The 20705-nt window shown below is 40.0% G+C and overlaps 1 protein-coding gene across 4 annotated transcripts in view; it reads right to left on the reverse strand.

Moving 5' to 3' along the window:
* fbxo41 (F-box protein 41) overlaps positions 1–20705 on the reverse strand; it is a 67793-nt gene that overhangs the window by 37122 nt on the left and 9966 nt on the right. For all 4 annotated transcript variants that reach the window (XM_084931490.1, XM_084931493.1, XM_084931491.1 and 1 more), the window contains exons 2-3: positions 12158–12933; positions 11016–11245 (exon numbers count right to left, since the gene is read on the reverse strand). In XM_084931490.1, the coding sequence (XP_084787616.1) occupies positions 11016–11245; positions 12158–12706 (779 nt within the window). In that variant the 5' untranslated portion in view covers positions 12707–12933. The remainder of the gene's footprint in view (positions 1–11015; positions 11246–12157; positions 12934–20705) is intronic.

The following is a 20705-nucleotide window of genomic DNA, read 5'->3' on the forward strand; positions in this document are numbered from 1 at the left end:
CATTTAAAATGTCGAGCTTTTAATAAATAATTATCTGAATCTTACACCCAAAGTTTTAATCTGATGTAAAATACATAGAAGTCCATTACTGTATATAGTAACTATTAAGTCTAATATACCCTAGTAAGCTATAGTACTTTTTCCTTTGGGAAGATACCATCTGTGCAGTCTGCAGTTCTGTTGAAGAAAGATGCTGAATCTATTTAAATATTGTAGAAAAATAATTGATTTCTGTGCATTTTTTTTCACACTGCATCAAATTAAAGTTGATTACATCGATTAAGCATCATGAGGTGGAGGGTGGTTCTCTTTTTCTTTTCTTTTTTTTTTGCTGGGAGTTTTAGAGCCCTATTAGTTAGGTTGCTTACTCTTTAAAATACCAGAATAGGGAGGATGGAGTAGGTTTAAGTTTATTAGATTGATCTGTGCTGCTGAACTATGAAATATTTTGGGTGCAGTGTATTTTTTGCATACAGGTATAACAGAATAGCTTCAGTCTCTTGTTTTTTAAAACTTGTGTATGAACTTATACAAAATGCAGCAAGATATTAAAAAAACAGTTTTATTGATTAAAAAACACACTATATCGGATTCATATCGGTATCGGCCGATATCCAAATTTATGATATCGGTATCGGACATAAAAAAGTGGTATCGTGCCATCTCTAAAACAGTCTAAAGGCATTCTTCAGATCTAAACAGTTCTTCAATAATGAGTCGTACTTTAAATGCTGTTTAGCTGTGTGCCACCTTCCACTGTGAACCTTGCATTTATATAACAGACAGAGAAGGAGGAGGAGGAAATAAAAAACACTTCAAATAAAAGTGTTAAATATGATATGAAAATGCGTTACAACAAAACTGAAAAAAAAGTTCCGATATTATTAAAATATAACAAATTAACACCCAAAAAACTGATAAATTTCAACTGAATAATGAAAATTGTTCAACAATTCGTGACAACTATCTCTATAAAAGTTGAAAGCTAAAATGACAACAAAATAATAATCACCCATCGATCCATTTCTTCCTCTGGGTCACGCAGGCAACAGCCTAAGCAGAGAAGCCCGGACCTCCCTCTCTCCAACCAACTCCTACAGCTCAACAGGGGGAAACACCAAGGCGTTCCCAGGCCAGCCGAGAGATGCAATCTCCCCAGGATGTGCTCAGTCACAACACCTCGACCCAAGAGGCTACCACCTCAGCTGGCTCCTTTCAATATGGAGGAGGCTCCACTCATCTACAGGAGGAAGCTAATTTCTGCCACTTGTATCGAGAATCTCATACTTTCACCTTCAAAAAAAACTAACAAAAAGAACCACAATACTTGACAGGATCAGGCTTTTTCTCCAGCGATGTCAGGGCTGCTGTTCCCTCTGGTGGCAGATGGCTGAATAAAATGTGGGACACAACAATTTTCCAGCACTAGCCATCAATTAAAATGTAAAACAATTAAATTAAACTAGTACATCTGGTACTGACAACTGTGCTTTACAGATGGCTGTTTTAAATATGGATTCATCAATCCATAAGACCTGTTGCCACTGATTTTCAGTTCAGATCGTGTTTAATTTGGCATACCTCAGCTTTTTCAGCCCCATCAGAGGCATTTCTATGATGGGGGTGTTTAGCAGATCATAACTGCAGCTTTTAAAATTGCCACATTGTACTGTACAACATAAACTGTGAGAATGTGACTAAAAGCAACTACAGACATTTAAAGTCATCGTGGTGAACACATGGGGCTGAAGTCATGTGATTGTGTTCATGCATATCCTAAAACTTGGACAACTTGCAAAACTTTTGGAGATTGCATTAAAAACATTTAAAGAGATGTGTAAATCTAAATGTAATCCACTTTCCTTTCCCAATACCCAAAAAGCAGATGGAAAATCTCACTTTTGTTGCCTCACTTCAAGAAAATCCAGGGTTCAAAACCACCACGTGGGGCCTTTTTGTGTGGCGCTAGAATCCCTTAGTTATCCCTGTGCCTATGTGGAGTTTCTCTGGCTTCCTCTAAGACCAAAGACACAAAGTTAGTGGGGTTAATTTAATGAGTGACTCTAAATTGTCTATGGGTGTGACTGTGTTGTCTGTTTCTGTGTGTTAGCTCTGCGACAGACTGGGAATCTGTCCAGGGTGTACCTCTACGGCAGCAGGGATAAGCTTCATCCCCCAAGATGGATGGATGGATGGCTTAAGTTTTTATTTGGAGCCCTAAGTAAACTTCTTCTTGATGTGTTTATGGTCTCAGTCACTTGTTCCAAGCCTTCAAAATTGCAATTCACAAACCAGCAGGTGAAGCCAGAGCGGCTACATCAGTGTCTTTCCGAAACATTTTGACTTTTTTGCTAGGACACCTGTTTTTAGACATAACAACCTGAAAACATCCGAGACAACATTGTCTCAATATAAGGTTTTCTGATGAAAAACAGCCCCCGACACACACTGACAAATACCTACCCTTGATGGATTCTTCAAGTACCTTACACTTGACCACACCATTCATCTTATTGCACAATTGTTAGTCCAACCTTTCGTGTCAGTCTCAACATAATGAGAGGAGAGATGTGTCTACTGAAAGACCGGTTGCATCATCCTTCCTGATTCCCTTCTCCTGCCCTCATGAAATAATTTCACCCAAACTCAAGGACACTCATGTCAGTCTCCTACATCTAATGGCAGACATGAAAAGCCCTCTGCCCATAAATCCTGCCCTAACTGAAATCGAATGCACTAGTCTTGATTATATATCATGCGGAACGATTTCTTGTTAGAAGCCACTTCATCTTCATCTCACTACAGGAAACCTGAAGCAGTGTCTACACACACATGCACTGATTTGTTCTAAGGTTGGATTACCACAACTCTTTTGTGCATTACAGCCCTGATAAATCCAACTGCAGACATTCAGTCCAATTAAATGGGCTATGTAAGTACGTACCATTGCAGAACTTCATGTTATTGTTCTTGTTAATGAACAAATTCCCTGAAATTAAAAAAAAGAAAAGATCTCTACAGCACAGTATGTGCATGCCTTTTTTATGACATAAAAGTGCTTGGAAACAGCACCAGCGTGTTTTCTGTCATTCAAACAATTTGCCTGTTTAAATGACACCCATTCCTCCAGAGTTTGATCAATTATTTCTCGACTGCCTTCAGACACACGTCGCACCGATACTTCAACAATTCAAAAATGTGTTTGTTTATAAAAATCAAAACTACCTTCGACTTTGATTTTTCATCTTCACAGCAGATGCCCAACTTCTTTATTATTATTCAAATATTCCATCCTCCTAGATATTGTGCGTGTCCTGTTCCCTTTCTGATTCTTTGTCATTAGGGAGCCTTTGGAAGTCTTGCCATGTTTCTTTCTCCGAGACACTGCTACTAATGAGATGAGTTCTCTTTCTGCCCTGACAGCTTCACTTTGCAGTCGAGATTTCCTGCTCAGTGAAATAGCCTTGTTTTCTGAAGAAGACATGGTGACAGCACATAGCGGGACTCTTCTGTATTTTGTGCTTCCTTCAGAGCCTCTGGGTTTTGAATTCAGCACAGACCAATGTTACTTTATCAAAGCTGGTTGTAGGAATAAATCAAGCCTGCAGGGTTAAGGCCTACTGCAGCAGGCGCGCGTGTGTGTCCTGAATATGATATGAAAACCTGGCAGCTCTCAGAGCTCTCTTTTGCTTTTCTATGCAGAGGGTGGACAGAATATTTTGAACACCTACACAGACATTAAAAATGCATCACTGCCTCCCCCCGCTGTTTGTACAGTATGTAAGATAAGTATGATTATGGATGAATGATACATTGGGTCAGTACAAACCAGTTAAGAAGTCACGAAACGCAGATAATCTATCTACAACACAGCCTAATAACATAAACACTACTGTCCAGGCACAAATTTACCATAATAGTAGTACTTTTCTGACACATTCTCAACACTATAGTGTTTCAGATTAATGGATGAATGCTCTATCCTACATGGGATTATATGAGGTCAGGAGAAGATTTACTTCTGCCTTAACCTCCTAGGACCTGGCGTCCACATATGTGGACATCACATTTTGGGTTATTTAGACAAAAACACTAAATTTTGCTCTACAAGGGCCTGATATGCACTTACGAGGACATTATATTGCCACTGTTCTATCGAAATTTTAAATGAATATCCTCATATGTGGCTCTCATTTTTCTTAGAAACAAAAAATCTGGTAATTCTTTGTTTTTACATTAATCGGGCCCCAATATGGCCACATATCAAAGAGAAATTAAAAATGCATGCCGTGGAAGAGTTCGAGTGTTAGGAGGTTCATTACGACTCAAAATGCAAAAACAAAACATACTTCATTTCTTGTTCGGATTGCTTAACATAACATGACAAAGCCAGTCCTGTTTCCTTCTTCTGCCTCTACATCTTCAAAATCCTTTGTTCAGTATATCCACCATCCCTCATCTGCACCTGTCCAAACCATCTCAGCCTTGATTCTGTAACTTTGTCTCCAAACTGTTTAACCTGAGCTGTTCCTTTGTTAAAGTCATTACTTGTCTTGTCCATTTCTGGTCACTCCCAGTGAAAACCTCAGGACCTTCAGGTCAACCTCCTCTCAACTTCTTTGTCAGTGCCACCATTTTCAAACCATACATACATAGGAATATAAATACCAGGTCTCACTACCATCTTGAAAACCTTCTTTTTCATTCCTGCTGCCAGCCTTCTGTCACAAATCACGTCTGACATTTGTCTCCAACCGCTCGACCCTGCATGCACACTCTTCTTCTTCTTCATCTGTTGCTTTGGATGGCTGAACCCACACATTTAATCTCATCCCGCTTCAATATATCTACTCCTTGCATCTTAACTATTACACCTGTTTCCCTCTCACTGACACACATCTATTATTTTTGCTTCTACTGACTTTCATTTGTCTCTCCAGTGCATACCTCTACCTCTCCAGGCTCTCTTCCACCTGATCACTAATCTCACCATAGAAAGAAACGTCATCTGCAAACATCAAAGTCCACGCAAAAAAGTTGACTCTGTTCATCTGGATGTAGCGTTTCCAGTGGGAGAAACATATCGCCACTCATCCAAGTGACTTCCTCAGTCTCTGAAGAAGTCACTTGGTCAGTAAGAATTTGGGCAATAATACAGTTTTTTGTAATTCTGCCGCTGTAAAATCCCCAAAGTGGTTTTTTAATCAATCAACAACAGACTTTTAGACTGAGTGAGTCTCAAATGTAATTGGGCAAACTAACATTTCTGGACAGTTTTTAACAAATTTGGATAAAAATCTGTGCAGTCTATGGCTGATTCAAGTCTAGGACCCATGGACATCAGCAACTCAAGCTTAAAGATGAAGTTCAATAAGTAAGATCTGGATTCACTCGTCTGCCTGCATTCTTGGGTGTTTCAGCTGTTGGTCTGTTCTTTACATCACTTTTATTTTCCCACGGTGTCAAATTCAATTCAGTCATCATCACTCTGGTCCAGTCTTTTTGTTGACTGCTTTCTGTGAACCAATGACGAAAAAGTGTCTAGAAACTGGGGTGGGGGTATTATTTACCACAGGACATTGCTGAGGTCCTGTCCTACTTCCTATCTTCATTGGAGTCAACTCTGCTAAATAATCCTGCTAAGCTTATTAGTCAAACTCTGCATTTCAATAAATCATGTTTACTTTCTCCAAAGGATCACTCCTCATTGTAATGCTGCTTTTTCTCCTTTGAGATGCTCTGAAAGGCTTTCGCTGCAGCTGCCTACAGCTACTGTTTGTGTGATCCACTGTGGAGGTGTACACATGCATAATTACAAAACCTGTGGCACTGTCCAAGCACTTACGGACTTACCTGGATATATGAGAGACAACAAGGAAAAGCACTTCAGGTTCACTTTTAACCTAAGTTGAGCACTGGACTGTAATATTGCACAGGTCTAATTAATACTGCATTCAGCCCCTTAAGCTCTCGGCAAAATGCTGCGACTGAAGCATACAGTGTTCGAGAGGCAGGCCATCACATACTTGGCTGTGCATGATCACCATGTATTACAGTCCATTATTAAATATTACAGAAACGTTTGCTCCAAATACCTCTTTAAAACCATCTACTGTAATCATAACAAGATCATTATCATAGCAATGAAATAAACCCACATCATTAAGCAATCACAGATAGTTGGAAATACTCCAATGATATTTCTGAGACAGACACAAAATGGAGCAGTTTTCTCATTTGAGTGATTCTGTAACAGCTGAAATGATGGAGATAACCATCCCATCATTTTTCATTTCTCCTCGGGCTCCAGTTTCCGCTGATTACAGCTGCTCTCGTTTATTCCAGCTGCTGTTAAAGCACTTAACAGGCACGCTTCATTCAGCTCTGACCGCTACAGGCTAGCATGCGGCGGGGGTTTTTTCGCTCGTATTGTTTGTGAATGAATTATTCCGCATGCTGAGTAACAAAGTCTAAGCTGAAAGGAACAACTGCACCTGAGGCGTTCTGCACACTTTTTTTTCTAATTACAGGGATATTAAGTGCAGGAGGAATTATCAAGGTCATATTTTTATGCACGGCACTGCTAGACGCAAAAGAAGGCTCGTAGGAGTTTCTTCTGGTCGCTTAGCAACCTTCGGTTAGGTGACTCGCATTTTTCAGCATTTGACACAGCTGATGTAAAAGCACGATCTCACACATCTCCTTAAAGGGCTTTCACAGAGCCTTTAAAGTCGCTGGATTCTTTTAGAATTAAACTAAAAATCATCTAATAGGCTGTTAGGGAGACATACATGAGCCAATAAGTCGCTTTGTATCTGTTGACTACGGCTTTCAAGTCCACCCTGCTGAACATTCACAGACTGTGATGCTCTTTTTCCACTCAGACCTGCTCTGTATTTTAGACTCTGAATGAGCTTACTGTTTCACTGCCAGCTTCTCCTCTGAGAGGCAGAAAGGCACAAGAATTGTGTGTGAGTGTGAGAAAGAGGGAGAGGCTAAGCAGGCTGACATAAGTAGGTGGTATTCACACAGCCCAGGCAAGGATTTTAAGCCCACAGCATGACCTTCCCTGTCTGATGTTGCCAGGTTTGAGATATGTGACCACAGCTACTGTAACCTTTACAATAGACGAGCAGAAGTGAGTAAAAGAACAGGACATCTTGTGGGGTTTTTTTTGTACATTAAACCAGATGAACGCTCAAGATCAGCCACATCTGAAAACAAAGCCGTTTGGGTAATAAGACTAACTAGTCAAAAACCTACGATGTTTGCATTTACCACTAGAGCACTGCAAAATGAAAGCCAAACAAGGCGATTTTAACAGGTTTCGGTGTGGTGGATATCTTCAGCGGACAAATTGAGTATGCTGAAGGCATTATCTTGGACACAGGGAAACTGTCAGTACTGACATTTTAAAGATCAAAGATTTCTTTGAAATTATTTTTAAAAGAATTCAACAGATTAATGAATAATGAGTAGTTGAAGTGAATAAATGTAGCTGAAAGCAGCAATGAGGGAGGGCAAACAGTTCATGAGGTGGACAGGCTTGAAAATCTGAGATCTATCCGGTGACTTTTGCAAGGTTGAATTTTAGTGACCACTGAAAAAAATGTTCTGCCTGTATTTAAAAAAGAAACCTTTTTCATTAAAGCCAACATTTATTTATTTTTTTCCAATAGAGCTTATGGTTCTGCTTTAGTTCCATTAGTGGTACTTCAGTGTTCAAAGTAAAGCAGTCAGTAAAATTGTATTTTTATTTTCACTGCTTAAAGTGAAGAGGATGTTTTTGTAGTTACTAGTGCCACAAACTGATCTAAATCAAGTGGACTGAAACTACAGTTTAACACTGTAGATCAAAAAATCCAAGCAATATTTCAACTACATGTTCTTATGTACTTACTCTGTTTGCAGAGCCCTTTTTCCCTTTCTAATGCTATAATGCATCCAATCCTCCTTTGTTAACATTTGCAAATATTAAAAAGGAAACTAGATGGCATGCATCCTATAAAAGATTTTAGTTTGACAGCTTCTAGTGTGTCAAACTAAAAACAGCACAAACTTTTGGAGCGCACAATAATTCATCCTGGGACTCATTTCAATAAAAGCTCTAAAAATCTGAAAATTAAGCTTTGAGCCATGCTGCGGAAGAGCTCCAAATCATCCTCATCTATCTTCATAAAGCTGTGATTGCCATCCAACAACTTAGTCTATTTACAGCAGCCGTACTTTAACTAGTTCAAGAAACAGCATGGCAGCTTTATTGAGGGACTGGCAGGATGCTGTAATCTCTACTGCCAATCCAGCTGCTCCCATCCAGCCATCCATTCAACATGAGCAGCTGACCAGCCCTGGAGGACACTGGTAAATTGCGACAACAGTGGGACAGATGCAGAACACATCTGGTGGGGGGGTATGATGGCAAATTACACTATCAACACAGAGGGAGAGGTGAAGGAAAGGAGGGAAGAGGATGATAAAGCGCTGCCGTGTGCAGTCCAATGACACTTTCCAAATCAGCACTAATCAGAGCGCCTCAGACCATTTCAGAAATTAAACTAATACTCTGACACTGATGAGCGGTTAAACTAAACACCAGATCTTCATCCAAAATGCAGCACACAAACAAGGAGACTTCGTATTAAAGCAACCTTTCCTTATGCGTTTAGCTGGAGGGAAGACAGCTGCAGCACAGTACTGCAGAAATTGCTGACAGGTAGTAAAATGCAATCATGGAATCACGGGAAAATGTTTTTCCAAGGACTGCTGCAGGTACTTCAACACCCACTTTTTTTGTTCCTCATGCAGAGCTTCAAGGAACAGATGAGGCACGTGCCCACATAGACCCCAGGTCAGGGGTCAGCAACCTTTAACACCGAAAGAGCCATTTGGACCTGGTTTCCACGCAAAAGAAAACACTGGGAGCCGCAAATACTTTTTGACATCTAAAATGAAGATAACACTGTATATATTGTTTTTTACCTTTATGCTTTGTGTGAACAACTAAGATGTGTTGCTTATGAAATCCTTGAAGTGCTACAGAGAAAATTACATTTTATTTATGTAATTAATACATTTTGAACTCTTAAAGAAATATAACAAAAGGAAAGACACCCTGCTGAACTAAAATGATCCATGTAGCAAACAAAAACTGTTATATCGCCTTTGGGCTTTTGGAGCCTTGACCTGACTTTTAAAAAAAAAATAATAATTGGAAAAAAAGCACTATGCTGCTAAAAAATGAAAAATAGATATTTGCAAAATTCTGCCTAAATATGTATTTTACCTGGTTAATGTGTGTGGCGGGGCGTGGTCTGCAGCGCCGCTGCAGGGGAGGCGACGCACCTGAGCGGCACCTGCAATCAGCCTCGCCGCCTTTACGTCTGTGCTCTCTATGCTGTTGTGTTGGTATGTGTCGGGCTGTGAGCTGCAAAGCTACAGCCGGCTGTATGCGTACAGCAACCGTGTGTGAAAAGTGGTCAATAAAGAGATGCTGAAAAGTGTGTTCATGGAAACATCGTCGGGTCTGCCGTGATATGTTTACAATGGGACTTCTGCTCCTGAACCTTTGTGCACAGCGTCTGCAAATCGGGGCTGTACAAGTCACTTTCATCTTTACGCAGGACTGTAAGCTGTCATCTGTGAGGCGTGAGCGGTGTTTGTCTTTAACATAGTTCACGGTGGAGAATGGCTGGATCCGAAGATCCATAATTGGCCTACCTGGGGTTGAAAGTCTTGATAAATGCACGGCGTTTCGGCGGGTATACCGGCTTCCGCGAGTTTGACTCTTATTTTGAGCGATGAATAAATAATAGAATATAAATGTATTTTTATATTTATAGAACTACAAGGTAAAAAAGAACTAACATAAATAAAATACACGTCAGCTAAATACTTCTAATTTATTTTCCCAAACCACGCGGAGCCGCACTGTAAGGACTAAAGAGCCGCATGCGGCTCCGGAGCCGCAGGTTGTCGACCCCTGCCCCAGGTAGTGCTCAGGCACCTGTGCTTTTAACTTCTTACTTGATAAGTCACCTTTTTGCAGGTTACTTTTTTTCTATCATCTATTTCACAATTTCGTATGACATTAATTTCAAATTAGAAGCATATGAAGGCCAACAATTATATTTTTATAATTCTGCTAGATCACACAAGCCACATATCCTCTTTTGATTTTTGCTGTCAGCCATATGCCTGCATGCCATCAGAGAGCCCTGAGGAACAGCATGATGTCTCTGACCTGCCATTACCCTGCGAAAGCAAGGTTATGATAGCGTTTGGCCAGCAAATATTCAGATGTCAGAAACACCTGCTCGGCATATCCATCTAGAGCCATTCATATCAACTTGCATGGAAGTGACGTTAATCTTACAGATTTGTCATCGTATTTATTGGTTATAGGTGCAGTCAAAAGAGGTCAAAGTTTGTGTGCGAGTCCGTGGGACATCAGTACCAGTATGTTGTGTGTGTGTGTGTGTGTGTGTCAGACCTGCTACAGAGGGAAAAAGTAGCTTGTATAATTATTTCTCAAATACTTTGCACATTTAGTTAGCTCCAAGAGTGTTTGCCTTAAATATTATTTTAATACATATCTAATCCTTAATTATGATGTGTAATATTTATTTAATATGTAGCACAACAGCAAGAAAGGACGGGTTAAGAAAACAGAAATAAAGATAACTACAGCAGGGCAGCAGCTCTCTTCTGTCCTGGATCAGACCATGTAGCAGTGAAGTCGATGAGGGAGATCAATAAATAAGTATGTAAGCAGGTAAAAGCTGTGCTATTGTGTGCAGATTTGTTTTAACATACAAATTCTTATGTGACCTGTTTTTGGCTTTAGCACCTCCACACCCTTTAAAATGTTTTTTTTCCAAATTTTTGGATGGACTGCTGTTTTTACTTAGCAGGATGTTTAAGTGCACTTAATTACACTTTTGTATACACCAACCCATTCAGACGTGTTATAAAACTGGAATGTGTTAAACAGCAGAGAACCAGTATATTTCACTTACTGCTGTTTGTGGTTCAGCTCTGCCTCCTTGTTCACCAGGTCCTGCTTGAGATTGGCGAGCATCTCCACAGAGACGTCCACCTGCCGAGAAAGCTCCGAGGCCTTGTCCTCCAGGTCTTGTTTCTCCTGGCTCAGCCGTTCACTCTCCTGCTTGGCCCGCTCCAACTCTGAGCTCTTCCTCTCCAGCTCTGCCTGAAGACGGCCTACACGGGCCGCTATTTTCTGCTCCACCTACAGTTGAGGAGAAAATTTTACCCCCCTGTGTAAAATTTAAAGTGTTTTTTTCCCAAGAATTTCTAAGCATACTAGTTTTCTTTAGAAAATCAGATCAGAGAACGAAATCATGAAAAAGCATGCCAAAAACAAAAGAAGTCAGTTTAGACTGGAGAAAAAGACTTGTTGCAAGAGATGGATATACAAAGTTATCGCAGTGTCAAAATGTCAATAATTGGAGTGAGAATTATCATCAAGAGTTACACAGTACAGAACAAGCATTGCAGAGGTAGAAAGTGAAAGAGTTTGAAGACTGGTTAAAAAAAAAAAATACAGTGTCTAAAGACCCCAGATCAACTTCCATAACACTAGTGAATGACTTAGCCAAGTCAGGAATTATAGTCTCAAAGAAGGCAATCACTAGAACCTGCACAGGAATGGACTGTGAGGTTGCAGACCAAGAAAAACTTCACTTCTGCAGAAGAGACACTTTCAAGCCAGACAGAAATATACTAATTACATACTACTTATGCATATTGGAAGTGCATCCTCTGGTCAGAAGAAAAGAAACTAGAGCTCTTTGGCCGGGGAGATGCTGCTTATGTTTGGAGAAAGAAGGGAGAGGCGTGCAACCCGAAGAACACTGTCCCCTCAGTGAAGCACGGTGGTGGGAGTATAATGCTGTGGGGATGCTCAATCTCATCAAGGTAAGAGGAATCATGAAGAAAGAAGGAAATGTGAAGAAGTAGACTATTAGAAAATTAGTGAAAAAACAGCTAATGTCCAAGGACCACTTAAAAAATTCCAAGAAAGTCTGGCTCCTTGGAAGCAAAATATAGAGAAATGAGAGGTGAGTTGTTGCACAGGACTGTTTACGGACACAATTTCCTGATAAAGTTTATTCTGACTCTGTTAGCTTAGTGTATTTACCTCTTCAGACAGCTTCTCCAGCCTCTCATCCAGCTCCAGCCGTTCAAACGCCCGCGCCTTCAGCCTGGCCAGGCCTTCCTCATACGCTGCTTCGACTGCACTGGCTGCTACATTAGCTGCCACCGCTACAGCTGTGCTGGGGTTTCCATGGGGACCCGGATCTGTGGATGTCATGGCTTTTTTCATAAAAATCTCCCCCAGGGGAAACTCCACATTAGGAATATACCGGGCTGCAGTGTTGGAGTTAGCTGGGGTCAAACTCAGGTCGTCTGCACAAGGAAGCTCACGGCAAGGAAAGCGCCGCTCCTTTAAAGCTGAAGGCCGAAGTGGCTCAAAAGGGTCGTTGTTATTGGCGGGTGCGAGCAGAGCTCCCTCAGCCACTAGGGGCAGCAGAGCAGCAGCGTCACATACACTGTTGGATTTGGAGAGGACGTAAAGGGTCTCGTACGTGTGGTTGTACTCCAGGTGGGCACGCAACGACGACAGGCTTCGGAAGCGCTTGTGCTCCCCGCAGCGAGGACAGCGGTATGGCAGGTCCAAAGATGCCATTCCGTGCAGTAACTGCCGGAGGAGGGGGGGGCGCTCACGCAGCACAACGGTAGCGCCAGTCTGAGGGCACTGAGCTCGAGCACCTGACAGATCCTCTCATGGTGAGAACAGGGCAACTACTGGACATCAGCAGGAGAGAAGAGCCAGGTCAGTCACATGACCGCACTGGGTGGCAACATTCAGCTGGTCGTCTCATTTCATCTGCCATTGTTGCCTTTCCTAAGGTCCTAAAGAGAGGACGAAAATACAAGTTAAAGTTTGTTGGTTTCATACAAGTATAATTCTAACATATACTGAGATAAAGTCACTCAAAGGCAAAAATCAAGTCAACTAAATAGATGCCAAGAAGCAGAGGACAAAGCTAAAGCTAAACCACCTGCCAAAATATACAAGGGAAAAAAAACAACGTGCCTTTTCCAGCAACACTACACGGCTTTTCCCTGCGACAGGGCCACATAAAACTCCCATTTGACAAAAAAAAAACAAAACATATTTTATTTACAATAGAGAAATGAACACAAATCAGTTGTTTAATCTGAGACATGAAAAATACTGGCTCATTTTGAATTTGATGATAGCAACACATCTCTAGGAAGACAGGGATGGGGTAACAAAAGTAGGTGACGCTAAAAAGAAACAGCTGGAGGAAAATTTTGCAAGTAATTAGGTTAACTGGCAACAGGTCAGTAACATGACAGAGCATCTTTTCTCAGCAGCAGAAGTGGGCCGAGATATAAAATACTATGTCTACATGAAGAAGAATTTTAATATCTCATCATCTACAGTACGTAATACAAACAACAGACTGAGAGAATCTGGAGAAATCTCTGTGCACAAAGCAGGCTTGAAAATCAAATATTGGATGTCTGTGATCTTTGGGCCCTCACGTGGCACTGCATTAACAATACGCATGATTCTGTCATGGAAATCACTGCATGGGATGAGCAAGACTTCCAGAAGCCACCATCTGTGAACACAGTTCACTGTGCTACTCACAAATGCAGGCAAAATCAAAGAAGAAGCTATGTGTGAACATGATTTATCTTCTGCGTTTAAAGCAGGCAAAGTGGAAACGTTTTCTGTGGTCAGACAATTCAAAACCTCAAATTCTTTTTTGGAAAACATGGACGCTATGTCCTCCAGACCAAAGAAGACAGAGATCATCTAGTTAACAGTGCTCAGTTCAAAAGCATTTCTGGAGATATGAGGAGCATCGGTGTTTATGAAATTGGCAGCCTAAACATCTGGAAAGGTGCCATCAGTGCTTTAAGGTATACACAGGTTTTACAGCAACATACACTCCCATCCAGACAACATCACTTTCAGGGAAGGCCTTGTATATTTTAGAGAGAAGATGTTAAACTACATACTGCAACTATTACAACAGCATGACTTTATAATAGAAGAATCCGGGTGCTGAAATGGCCTGCCTGCAGTCCAGATCTTTCACTGAAACCAGAAAACATTTGGAGAATCTTAAAATTTAAAGAAAATACCACAAAGAAGACCCAGGACTGTTGAGCAGCTAGATTCCTCTTTCAGACAAGAGCAGGACAATATTCCTCTCCTGGAGGCCCCCTGAAACTGGCTTTCTTCAGTTCCAAGATGTTTACAGACAGATGTCACACAGTGGTAAATATGGGCATTTCTCTTCATTTTTTTAATGTCCTAATGTGAATAAAATATGGGGTTATGAGATCTGCAAAACATTACATTCTGTTTTTATTTATATTTTACCCAACTTCTCTGGAATTGGGGTTGCAAATCCTGGTTATTGTTACATTTAGCTAATCTTTATTACAATATTAGAGAACAGTTTTCCTAATGTCCTCACCGCAGGCCTCTCAATATTTACTACTCCAGCTGTCTGATCACTGAAGAAATCAAAGCCTGTCTCTCTCAGCTGGAATCATAATCCATGAGTTTAGCCGTCAAGAAACCTGAAACCTTTACTTCACCAAGGATTAAAAAGCAAGCTCTTGCACTTGTACTCGGGGAATGGTGGGGAAATGGATCCATTAGTGAGAGTGCTTATTAGTGCCAAGGTCATTTTCCAGTCTTAGTCTAAGAGGTCAGACTGGATAAGGCTAAATCCTTTACAAAGGGATCTGGTAACCCACAGTAGTAAAGAAAAAAACCCTGATATCTGTTTTCAGAGTAACGGCCCTCATAGATAATGAAGACAAGAAGAGAACATGTAAATGCATAGCAAAACTTTTCCTTGGATGCATTTCTGGGTAAAAAAAAAAAACAAAAAACAAAACAAAAAACAAACACAGTTGCATTCAGAAACTGAAGTTAACTTAAGATATTCAAAATTATTTTTTGATTACTTTTTCCCATTTGCTATTCAGATGCAGAGCTGTGTGGGTCACTGCAAGAACAGTGAATTAGTTTTTTTATTCAATTACCCAGAACTTGAAGCCCCTGATGAAATAAAAATTCAGCACACCATCCTTTTCTGGTTTCCCTGAATCAGCTTCTCTAATTACTGTAAAGCTCAGTGTTCTGCTCAAGTCTTAGACACAAGTGCACTGACAAACAATACTGAGTTCTTCACTCTGAGCCTACACAGCTACTAAATAATATCTGTAGTAAGGTCTCATTTAGAGTCAAGTCCTGCTGTGATTCATTGTCTTAATAAGAAATTCAGTAAACTCATGTTCTTGGATGTATTTGTTTGCTACATTTTATTTTATAAAACTTGTTTAAAAAAACAGTGCTTAAGACGTCAGTCACATAGAGCCTAGCAACCACCAGTTGCTAGGAAAAAATTAATATTCCCTGAGCAGTTGGTGAGTAGCTGCTGAAGGTTGCCAACAGTCACTGTGGTTGCTAAAGTCAGGCCAGGGATCCCCTGGTAACCACCGGTTAACTTCCACTCTTTGATTTGCTGCTTTCTGTTGCTAGGTGAAACTCCTCACAAAGAGGTATGCAGTGTTGTACTAAAAACCTCCTCACGACTGCAGACTGCCACAATCACCCACAAATATGCACGGAACTCAGCAACTTGAAAAAGTGCGACAGAAAACCAGAAACAGAGACCGTTTGCAATCAAAGTCAAAGGTGCACCTTTTAAAACATGGGCGAGGGAACACCAGGGCGAGGGAACGCCAGGCCTCGAGGGCCAGTTTCCTGCAGGTTTTAGACGTATCCTTGATCCAACACAGCTGATTCAAATTGCTAAATTACCTCCCCAACATGTCTTGAAGTTCTCAAGAGACCTGGTAATGAACTAATTGATTCAGGTGTGTTGGCTCAGGGTGATATCTAAAGCCTGCAGGACACTGGCCCTTGCCCACCCCTGTTTTAAAACATGTCAGTTTCACCAGTATGGCACACCCTTTACTTTGACAGCAATCACTTCTTATTTTGCTAAGTTTTACAATCGCTATATGGTTAGTCAGTGAGTATTTGCAGACAAGCTGGCGTCTTCCATGCAAATCACAGGCAAACACAACAACCTACGAGCAAGAAAAGCAATCAAAAGTCTTTTTTGATCCCTCTCTGTGATCAATTTACAACTGCCAGCAACTTCCAGTAGCCACTCGTCAACCAGTCAGGAATACATTTTTCCCTAGCAACCAGAGATAACCAGGGTCTCTAGACCCCTGTGACTGAAGCCTAAGCCCGATGCTTCCTTACATATAAAAGAATTATTCCCAGCTTTTTCAATTTAAGACTGTTTAAAAGGATCTGTATCAGACTGCTGCATCCCATTTGCTGCTGCACTGAACACCACTCCCCTCAGCCACACAAAGCCCACTGGAGACACGGCGGTAGGCGATGCCTTTTTCGGTCACACTTGCCAAATCATTACCAATCTGTAAATTTGCAGTCTAGAAATAAACCAGTTATAGTTCCAATCCCAATCATTACAGAGCATATCTTTATTAGGAGTTGTGCTCATCCAAAGGTGAACATTTCCAGGCAGACTGCGATATATAAATATTATATTGTCTATTGTGTGTTGGTGTTTTTGGCTTTAGCGTGTACTCATGTGTGTACTTTTAGTAACGATCCTGAGGAATCTCCATAAATCACACCCAAGGGTATTTTTTAGGAAATGTTTCCCTATTGACAAGAAAATCAAACTAGCATCATTACATGTTGACTTTATTAATGGTATCAGTTTAAATACTGGGTAGTGTATTATCTGCATTTTCAACATAGCACAAGCTACTTTCTGCTATAAGGCAAGAACCATTTTACAATGACTGTAGAGTAGTGTTTCAAAGCCATAGAAAGCTCATGCTTGAAGCAGGGATTGTTTTACCAGGTAGTTCCCACCAAACCAGCCTGTTCTCATTCCCAGGAGTCACGTACTTCCAGTCTGTCAAAGGCAGTGGGGTCTCACAGATTTGACAATGTGTCCTCTGGGACTGGTGCCATAACACAGTCGGTTATGCATCAAGAGGCACATTTTAACCCAAACCACAATCTTTTCCTAAACCTTGCCAAGTAGTTTTTAACTCCTAAATCTAACTAACAAGTGAGAGTAAAAACCAACACTGGCACTTGAACTGGAACCAACTCTCAGAGATCTCCTATCTCTCAGAAACTTCTACAACAGCTATTAATGAGTGAAGCAGCAGGCACTGGAAGCACAATCACAAATCCCAGATGCAGACCAGTCTTCACAGTGGGCTCATACACTGGAAATCCCCAGAAGTCGCACAGACTGTTATTAGACGTCTGGTAAGGCTGGATCAGGGAGTGTACTGGCAACGCATCCCCATTTATTAAAGGAGGAGGATTTCACAGACACAGTCACTGCACTGCAGTGAGCAGGCATTCCCATCTGCTTAAAATTACTCAGTGAGGTATTTAAACAGGCAGGAAAAGGAAGGAAGCTAAACTGCTTTTAGCCACATGTCACATCCTGTCAGTGGAGCTCAGCTGAAACATTGAAAAGAAATGCATTTAATTTTCTTTATTGTGGAGTACTGAATAGCAGACATTAGAAATACAAAATAGAAACTATTGGGAAGATAATGTATGATTTACTTTACTTCATATGCACAGAAAGCATATTCAGGCCTCAATAAATGGACATCATTGAAGAAACACAGTCGCCTTATGACATCAAACAGAGTAAAGATATAAAAATGTATTTGTTTGCTTTAAAGTAGGTGGTAGCAGTTCAGATTTTAACTCATCAGCTCCACTTCAGTGACCATCAGTAACAACAAAAAGCCATCGGTCCCATCAGATCAGCTATCCCATCTGCCTCGAACATTTTGCAACCTTTAACTGCCAACTGAAAGGCTGTGTGGCCAAACACAGATCAGCTTTACAAGCTGTCCTTTAAAACTGAGTAGAAGCACTAGAAATGTGAGGGAACGCTTTATGATAGCTTACGTTCTCGTAACTGCACTGATCACATCTGCAAAAACCTCAAAGCTACAATTGTATTTCAGTATTATTTTGGGATTCGAGCATATTCAGAATGGCTCCATAATAATGATCCCACAGAGAAGCCACGCAGAGAGTGCATTAAGAGAGGGCATCAAGCAGCACAGTAAGCTTGTGTACGGTATTTACAACAATCATATTTACAGTCATACTTTCACAAAATCTTTGGTTTTACCCTCACAAAGGGTAGAGAGACATATAGACAGATCACACATCCTAAACAGCAATTAATTCCTAATAAAGTTAATAATGTAGAAATTTTTTTTAAAAAAAAAAAACTGCTGATATGTAAATGTGGTTAAATTCATCTTATTATTGTGCATTTAGACAGTTCATTAAACAGTTGAGTTAAAAGCAAAGGCTCCAAGCCTAAATGTACTTCCAGAAGGGTTAGTTTTCACAACTATATTACCGGCCGCTTCATTAGTTATTGATAGTTATGGTCACTGATAGCTCAGGCACAGTGCGGTGGCCTGCTGCTGTGTCCCATCTGCTTCAAGGTTTGACGTATTGTGCATTCAGAAATGCTACATACCTTGAGTAGAATGGCACTATACCAAGTCCAGTCCATTTACCATTTATATTATAAATATATATTTCAATTCAACAGTCACTTCAAGGCACTTTATACTGTAAGGCCTAGAGACTACAATAAACAGAGAGAAAACCCCAAAAGTCAGACAATGATCAATCACTTGGTGACAGCGGGAAGGAAAAACTCCTTTTTTTACAGGAAGAAACCTCTGGCAGAACTAAGCCAATTTTAATTTAGCGAGGCATCATTTCCACAAGCTTATGCAACGTCACAACATTTGAGAGAGTCGCTCAATTTTTATAAATTAAATTCTTCGAGTTGGTGACTTTTCTTTTGGCCAGGCGTTGTATTTACAGTTTACTTAGTCAAATATAATAAGTTCTAATTAGAACTCACAGTTATTCCATATTTACAGTACATAATAATGTACAAATATCAGTAAAAAACCAAAAATCAATTCAAGTTACAACCAACACTGGTGCGATGGGACCACAAATATACCCTTTACTGGCAGTTTTGAATTTCTTTATTGAGTAATTCAAATGGAGAGATTTAATGAAAAGCTACTTTTGAAAGGGCTTTTTGCTGGGAAACAGTAACAATCTCATTGTTAAACCCACAGAAGCTTTCAGACAGTCAAACAAGACGCAAAATAAGTCCAGTCAACAATCTATAAACCTATGACCTATTTGAGTGTAAGAGGGAGGACTTCATTTTGTGGTCCTGTACAACAAGGTCAAAGACTGAAAGTTATGGTATTAGGCATAAATGACTCTTTATTCATTGCTGTTTGCATTGGGGTGGTAATCTGAAGTCAGGGTTTGTTTAAAAGTGAAACATGGTCTACCCTCCCACGGGGATTCTGCACATCAAGCAAGATGTCAAAGGTGAAAAGAGTCCAATTCAAAGAGAAGATAGAGATAGATATAAAGATATAGAAAAGTAATAAGAAAGAATAAGAAATCTATCAGGACACACAGAGGTGTGAGGGTGAGTAAGAACAGGGCAGATAGAGGGAGTGAAAGTGTTTCTCAGCAGAAGAGGCAATAACAGGTTTTAATACTGAACTAATCTGCAGACTAGAGAGAAAAGCAACCGGGAGGTGTCAATTTTGAGCTTTGTCAATCATTTGTTATGTTTCTGTAATGCTTAACCAGCTGGTATATTCAAGTTCTTTGATCAAAACGGGATATTTTGAATATTATGTTGTTATCCATGAATTTTCAAATTCATATTTTACACGAAAAGAAAAAAATATTAAAGCAGAACATCATTTTTTGATAAAAATGTCAAATTAAATTTATTTAATTAAATTCCTGAATACAAAATAAAATGCATTAGTGGCTGAATGTTATCCTTGATTCATTTCTGACCACTGTGCTCAAATTTGGATATAAAACCATGAATTCAACTGTTATTTTCCTAATAAATAAAACAATTATTTTTAGTTTTAAACACATTTTCAGTATAAATTTTTACGTGACATAAAAATGTCATATCGTGATATTATTGCTATAGCAACACCAGGTGTTTACGTCCCATAGTGCACACAAGCTCGGGCATGTCTGAGAGCTGCAAGAGCCACGTGTCAGCCTTGTGTGACAATTTAGTATCTAAGAATAGAGCTGCTTTAACAACCTCCAACAAGACAAAGTACTTATATATGCAAGAAAACTTGCCGTTAAAGGTGGAAACAACAAACCTGTTTCACCACTTGAGGCAAAGAATACATCATCAAGTATAACCAGGCTAAAAAGGAGAAGATAACATCCCAGGTATCATTATTGCAGGTTTTCTTGAAATATCGAGATATAATTTTGAGGCTATGTCGTCCATATCTAATTCCAATGTGTTTTCATATTATCCTTTACTTGAATGATCTTCTTTTAACTATCTATCATGCTTTAAGTGGGTTCCATGTGGCTAATTAACATATCATTACATAAGCAAATTTTTATAATGATGATGATTATGATAAGAGATAATTATTGTAACCACTTATTTTTATGTTTAGGGAAGAGCAACCTGGATTATTTTCTGTAGCTACAA

This window comes from Perissodus microlepis, chromosome 6 (genome assembly GCF_051167445.1).
Source record: "Perissodus microlepis isolate ML-2025 ecotype Zambia chromosome 6, ASM5116744v1, whole genome shotgun sequence".
Lineage (NCBI taxonomy): Eukaryota > Metazoa > Chordata > Actinopteri > Cichliformes > Cichlidae > Perissodus > Perissodus microlepis.